Source organism: Berghia stephanieae, chromosome 1, assembly GCF_034508935.2.
Source record: "Berghia stephanieae isolate SIO BIC M18660-M18661 chromosome 1, UCSD_Bste_1.3, whole genome shotgun sequence".
Classification (NCBI taxonomy): domain Eukaryota; kingdom Metazoa; phylum Mollusca; class Gastropoda; order Nudibranchia; family Aeolidiidae; genus Berghia; species Berghia stephanieae.
Window position 1 is genome coordinate 25,035,842 of NC_088360.1, and position 7,729 is coordinate 25,043,570.

Consider the following 7,729-nt stretch of genomic DNA (forward strand, 5'->3'; position numbering starts at 1 on the left):
TTCAGTAACATGGAAACATCGTTTTAACAGCAAGCATACAGACATTAACCTATTAAAGGCGAGCCTTGATGTTCCAAACAATACCTAATTTTTCTCACTTTTGTTTTTTGGAATCATTTTACCAAGTGAGTATGAACGGCTTCAATAAAGCCTAAGACGCATCCCTGTTACAGCTGTCTTGGTGATAAAGTTTAATTCCCTGGTTAAATTAAGATAAATGGTGGAAAGGGGGGGGGGGCGTATTGTTTGATCCTGTTAGAGTAAACTCGTACCCCACCTGTGAAGACTCAAACAAAATAAAGTCAACAGATGCATAATACGATACTGAGACAATTCAGAACATTGTGTATTTTTATTATTTGATCTAAGCTGTCACCGCAGATTTTCTGGAAAATTAAATCTTGTATTTTTATTTCCATTACAAATTGATTTTTTTTTTCCACGAAGAGATGGCAAATTTATAACAGTAGAAAACGGTAAGGGCTGCCTGAAGCCGGTGATCGTAAAATACTAACGAAAGAGTGAAAATGGAAAGGCTTCGTATGGGAACAAACGTATGTTCCCATACGAAGCCTTTCCATGTTCAAATTTATAACATTATTAGCCCAACTGGCTTATTAAATCAGTGCTTATATACAAATTGCTTCATCTGTATATTTGTGATTGGACTAACAAGGATTTGGCAATGAGTCGCTCTTCAGTGAAATATGATTTTAAAAGACGAAATAACAAAGTGGGGTAGACGTCTATATTATTTGGAATGGGAATGGATTTGAACAAGGTTAACACAATTTCGTTACGTCCAGGAAATACAATTTTTTTTTTCTAAAAATGTTTCTTTGAATCGTGAAATCATGAGTGCATAAGGTTTTTAACAACTTTATGTAAAAAAAAAAAACAAACATTTTTTTGAAATAAACAAATTTGTGATTTACCGCAACAATGTAGTGTTATGTCGGAATAAGCCAAATAAAATGATTGAATGAAAGTCAAACATTAATCAGAAATGTGGCCTACGGTCACAAAACGGTATTATGTCAGAATGGTCAAGATGAGGAAAATTTTCTACAAAGTAAAAATGATCAGAATTTGAAAAATTTATGATTTTAGAAGTTGGAGTAAAAAAATTCACTCTTTTCAATAAAAGCGTTGATTTTTAACTCAATACTAATTTATTAAGCTATAAATACAAATATAAACAATTTGTCCAAATTTATTACCGTTTTGAGACGAATGATCACAAATATGAAATTCATGTCTTTTATATTTCAGCAAAAGACATTGAATGAACTAGATGCGAAACTGTGATTATATTAATAGAATTGACCATAAATGTAAATTTTAAGTGTTGCCGTAAGAAATAACATTCAATTTTCTCAATAAAACATAGAAAAAAAATTAACTCAAATCTCATATAACTTTTGACATTAAATTCAGTTTTGATCATCTAAACCAACTGGGCATAATACTGTTTTGAGGAGTTAAATAACATATGTAACCCACTTTGTCAATCCGGTATTATGTCGGTGTGAATCAAATGTCACATTTCGGGTTCAAAAATGAAAAAAAAAATAAAACAATGGAACTCGGAACTATGAACCTGTATTGATTCACACTATAAAAGTATGTATACATTCTTTTCAAATATGCCTTAAAATTTAACAAGAGTCTTATATCATTTAATAAAACTTGTATTATAAGCACGTTAATCAAAACAACATAACACCGTATTCGATAGTTGGTCACACAATCTATAACTAACTCTATGTCGTTATATTCAATAATGTCATAAGCATAATGTGTCATAATCAACATTTATAATTCTAATGTGTCATAATCAACATTTATAATTCTAATGTGTCATAATCAACATTTATAATTCTAATGTGTCATAATCAACATTTATAATTCTGACACAGCATTCTGTACAATTTACAAAGACATTAAATAATCATCTAACTAAATTGCCTCCACCTTTTTTTCAAGGCTCAAACAAGGTGTCCAGTATGTCCTTATCGAAATGGTATCTTCTGAAGTGGTTCCTCCAACGGGGTTGTTCCCTGGGCAGGAGGACCTCGTCGATTTCCAGGATGTTGCCATTATTGGCAGTCCTGTCACACTTGGCGATTTTGACGTGAGACACCATTGGCTCACCCCGTCGATTTAGGGAAATCTTGTGGACAACGCCGGACAAGGTTCGAACTTGGCTCCTTCCGAACCAGGTGTCCCGAGAGAAGCCAGCACAGCAAAGATTGTCTGAAAAATTGAGGAAAATAATAAATAGATAGTCGGTTTTAAGGACATGTAGGTAGAATATAAAAAGGTTTGAAATCCCGACTGTTCAGTTTGCATTTTATTTGGCTCCTTTTCAGAGATGGGAATTTTGTGGGGGGGGGGGGGGGGGGGGGTTCTCCACATTTGCGTATTTTTGTTTGTGATCCATCGTCTCAAAACGGCATTATGTCCGGATGGATTGGACCTTAAAAATGAATATAATAGATCTAAAACGATAAGAAATATGAACTTAAGAGTGTTTTTTTTTTCTCGTTTTTTTTCTCTCATGTAAAACTTGTATTTTGTTCTCGGACATGTCTGAGAGAAATTAACCTCAAGTTTCATGTTTGTGTCTATAATTTCAATATCCAGCATCCAGTTTATCCTAGCATGATACCGTTTTTTAGACGTGGGTCACATTTTTGGTGGGGAGAGGAGTGGGAAAAGAGGAGAAGGGAGGAGCAGGTTGACTTTACATGGACTATGGTCGTGCGTCTTAACGTCTAGATCTATGGATTTTCCTCAACTTTAGGTCTTTCTGACAATATTCAATATTAAATCACAAATCATGCCCTATAGATAGAATGCGCTTGGCCAATGAGTTCACAACATTGCCATCCGGAAGTATAACGGACCAACACACAAACTCTGTGTAACCATGAACGTTTATAGTCAGGTTAAGACAGTTTAGTGAGAACAACTCACAAACGCGGATGGCAAAAACAATAACAAAGGCCTGAGTGACGTCATCTGCATACTATCTATAGAGCAGTAAAATTAGGTGCCCCAAACGTAAACAAAGGTCGAGAAGCACGTGGCAAACCACATGTTCCTGTCTTGACAGCTCACGTTCCAATGTAAATAATAGAAAAAAATAACCTTTATAATTTGGCTGTTAGGTGGCAAAAGAAACACATATTCATAAATACTCGATCATGCATCAAATAATGTCTAGATATGGATATTTTATGGAACAAAAGGTAAAATTTTCTAAAATTTATCAAAAGTTACAGTCTATCTATTTTTAGACCAGAGCAAATTATTGCGCTGGTGTGAACAAAACGAGAATTATTCGGAGCCTGATTTTCATAATAATTTAGCCTTATATTATTATTTCTGCAACTGTTAGATTTTATGTAAACATATTTTCAATACTGAAAGTGTATTGCCTACAACTCAAACTACAAAATTGGGAGACCTATATTGTGCGTAAATTATTCCGGTCCCTAACGGAAATCACTAGCAACTTGTTATTGTTTACGTTATGGGCACCTAACTTTACTGCTCTATAGGGAATGAGATTAGATGGAGAGTAGCGTCCCTTGATTGGACGCCACCCATAGTCTGTGACGTCATCGGCGGAAAAGTTATTAGAAAGAGAACGTCATGTTGGTTGTGCGCATGCTCTCTGTAATAACTTTTCCGCTGGTGACGTCACAGACTATGAGTGACGTCCAATCAAGGGACGCTACTCTTCCGCTAATCTCATTCCCTATTTATGCCATGCCTATGGATCTGTTGCTGAATCAACTATTGGATTGGTTGGCCGAACATTTCATCTGGGGGTAAAGCTTTTACTATGTACTTTTTAAACTGATAATTTCCTGCCCCTATGACTTTATCAATTGTAAAACCAACACAGGCTATGTTAAGTAAAAGACAGACTATAACTACTCCATCCAACCTTTGAGGTGAGAAAAAGAGATTAATTGATAGGTAATCTTCCCTCATTTCTACCTCTCCTCAACTCAATAAGCTCCCAACACTATAATAATGATATACTGTATTGTAAATTCAATCTCACAGTTATTCATTTACCTTTTCCATTTAATTTTCCTTCAGTGTGCCTTAATCAATAACCACTATGTTGTATTACTCTAAAGATAATGGCGACGTGACATTTGGAAACAATGGACAGGCCGTGGACATCTTGCTGATTTATTATTTTTTTTTACAAAGTTTGTCCCCAGGGGCGGTTTCTGGTTGTTTATTTAAGGCGGCATGGATCGAAAACATTCTCTCACTGTACTCATGTGTACAATGAGTAGGTACTTGACCAGAAGCAGTGTTGACTGTGTTGGAGGAAAATGTTATCTCTCCCAACAGGCATCATGTCTCGTCTGCATGTTGCTTTTGGCTTAGGAGCCCTTTTTAAGTGTCTTGAGCTCACTCAGCGGAAATTGCGCAATATCAATGTTCTAGTGGGTTTATTTTTTTAGAATGTGTGTATATTGTGTGTAAAAATAAAATGGGAAGGGGAGGGGGGGGGGGGGCATGTGTGGTTTGAATTTTAAAGAGATGTACGCACGTAACACTGGCATTTACGATGGGCATATATTCTGTAAAAGAGGTCTATTTGTCGATTTTCCTCTAGATCATTGAAGTCTATGGATCCTTTCATTGTTGTTTCGGTATGGATTGCGATACACGTCTGTGCATTGAGATTTGTGAATATCATTTTTTTAAAAAGAACAACACGACAACAGCAATTCGACTGCCATATAAAATTTCTTTCTTCGAATATCAACTGTGATAACAGTCATTAATAGAAGGAATAGAAAATTCAACCTCAATGCACTACTTATCTACTCCAACGACAATAACATAACTATAAGTTGAACTGCTGTGTGTGTGTGTGTGTGTGTGTGTGTGTGTGTGTGTGTGTGTGTGTGTGTGTGTGTCGGGTTAATGGACTGGGATTCTTATTTATAGCATCGTGGGGCTCTACTCGGTGAATGATTTGTGTAATATTCTTATTGATGATTAACATCCATTTGAGCAAAACGAATAGCATAAGATCTATATTTATTGTAATTTTCTTCATCCGTATGGTTTGATTACAACAAATCTGTTCTTTCAATGATAAAACTGATATGGTTTTGACTTCTCCCAAGTAAGGCCTCAAGGTGTGCAAAACTAAATTTGCCGGCCTGACCTAGTTATTTTAGCAGTAAAGAGTATCAGTTGTTTGTGGTGGGAAGTGGATAGCCGTGGTTTGAAAACAGAAGAAAACAAATCTTTTATATAAAATACTAAGGCGGCCTGTTGACTTTTTGGCTCATGGTAGTCCCCATCCCCCACCCTCAGCTCATTGTCGCACGTCATCTCGCCTCGCGTGGGACAACAAGAAAAAGAGAGCCGTCTGTGATGACGCACAACCTTTGTTACAGGTAGGTACCAATCATGGCTAGAAAGGCAGGAGAGATGCGCGAGTGTTAACGAAAATCAACATTGGCAAAAATTGAGACAAAAAGGAGTATCTGCTAAATTTGAAAATTATAGGGCGGCACAAAACAACTTTGCTCAACAGACCGACCGCCAGTGTTGTCCCCATTCCTTCAATTTAATTTTATATCGATCTAAAGTTTGAATATTAGGCCGTTTTTTGTCACGTTCGCCACAAAAATAGTCCAATAATAAGTTCTGAGGAAAACATTCGTTTTCATTCGTTTCCATTCGTAGAATACCGTAAAGTAAACCAACAATTGACCATTCAGCTTCAATGGTAGAGCAGAAATACTCGTAATTTCTCAAAGGCTCAAAAACGCGTGAACAGAGAACCAACATTGTCCAAACTTTTTCGACACTTTAAAAAGGTACAGCTACTATAATTTTGATACCAGAACGTCAATTTTAGGTTCATTTATCAATTTTATCCAAACAAACCGATAAAAGCATTTCCCTATTTTTTCTTTTTTTTTTTTTTCAAAGTAACTTAGTTTTATAGTTTTTTTAGGGAATGAGATTAGCGGAAGAGTAGCGTCCCTTGATTGGACGTCACCCATAGTCTGTGACGTCACCGGCGAGGACGAGAGACGCATGCGCACAACCAACATTTCGTTCTCTTTTTATAACTTTTCCGCCGGTGACGCCACAGACTATGGGTGACGTCCAATCAAGGGACGCTACTCTTCCGCTAATCTCATTCCCTATAGATAGTATGCGCTTGCCTAAGAAGCTCATAACATTGCCATACGGAAGTATAACGTACCAACACACAAAAATGTGTGTTTTCATGAACGTTTATAGTCAGGATAATACAGCTCAGTGAGCATTACTCATAAACGCGGATGGCAAAAAAAAACAATAACAAAGACCTGAGTGACGTCATCTACGAACTATCTATAGCAGCCGTCACAAAACTCACCTTTTTGCACAGCCTTATATGCATATCTCTATAAGGCCAGACCTGTCAACAGCTACAACGAATTCGTAGAATTACGAAATTTTGGCTCCAATTTCATAACTTCATAATGTGCATCTCCAAGTCATTAAAACTAATTGGAAATGAAAGTTGAGTACCTACATACTTTTAATGATTTTGAAGTGTTATTTAGTCATTCTGAGGGTAGATTGTTGACCTCTAACTATGTTAACTACAGAGGCTACAATTTTTATCTCCCAAAACTACGACTTTTTAAATTTCAAGTTGGCAGTCTGTCTTACCTCTGTGAACATGGGTCTTCAGCAGCTTGGCTAGTTGATCTTGATTCTTTAGTAAATTCTCCAACCTTCGCTTGCCCAGCTTTTCAAAGGCCTGAAATCAAAAAAAAAAAAAAAAAAAAAAAAAAAAAAAAAAAAAAAAAAAAAAAAAAAAAGAAATCTTTTAATGATATATATTGATATTAAACCTCTCGTCTCAAAACTATGGTATATCAGGGTAGATAACTCAGATGCTCAAAATTAAATTTACTTTGGAAAACAAAGTGACAAATTCGGAAGCAGGCATTGGTAATCATTAGGTCTGAGGTTCAATTCCAAGTCGAAGCAGGGCGATGCTTTGGGATGGATTTTTTTGTTGTTGTCTTTTTTTTTCTACTTTTTCTTGGACTATTTCATACATAATTGTCATACCTTTGAACAACGAGAAACTTAAAAAATTTAAAAATGTATTAAAAGATGATTTCACCGGAAACATTCTTTGTTTCCATTCTTTAATTCAAAAGATCTGCAAAAGTGTGATTACAACCCTTGCCACACAAAGCACGAAAGTAAAATACAAGTATAAAGAACCCCCAAAAATAGTTTGTCTAAATCGGAGAGGGGGGGGGGGGGGGGGGGGGGGGGGGGGGAGGGGGTGGCTGGTTTATTTGGGATATTTTTTGTTGTTTTATTATTTTTTTTTATTTTTGCTTGTATTTTTCTTTCTTGCTTTGCCTGGTACTGTTTCATACATTTTTTTCAGATCTTTGTCTTACACTAGTGTTTGTTTTCTAATTTTCACATTTTGTAATTTAAAAAAAAATAAAATTGAGCTTTATATAGCGCAATATCCACTAAATGTGCTCAAAGGTCAACAGCAACATTTAACATGTAGGACGGAACATAACGCCTGTTAGGCGATATTACAATTTTTCGGACAAAGACAGCGCTGTTAACGGCCAGGTACTCATTTTACACCTGAGTACGGTGAGAGAAAGTGAGTAAAGAGCCTTTTCCAAGGACTCAACTATGC

At 36.1% G+C, this 7,729-nt stretch overlaps 1 protein-coding gene across 2 annotated transcripts in view; it reads right to left on the reverse strand.

The window, feature by feature from the left end:
- Positions 1–1,298: 1,298 nt before the first annotated feature.
- The window catches only part of LOC144970893 (transforming growth factor-beta-induced protein ig-h3-like), a 23,379-nt gene continuing 16,948 nt past the window's right edge, over positions 1,299–7,729 (reverse strand). For both annotated transcript variants that reach the window (XM_078911039.1, XM_078911031.1), the window contains exons 14-15: positions 6,721–6,811; positions 1,299–2,256 (exon numbers count right to left, since the gene is read on the reverse strand). In XM_078911039.1, the coding sequence (XP_078767165.1) occupies positions 1,982–2,256; positions 6,721–6,811 (366 nt within the window). In that variant the 3' untranslated portion in view covers positions 1,299–1,981. The remainder of the gene's footprint in view (positions 2,257–6,720; positions 6,812–7,729) is intronic.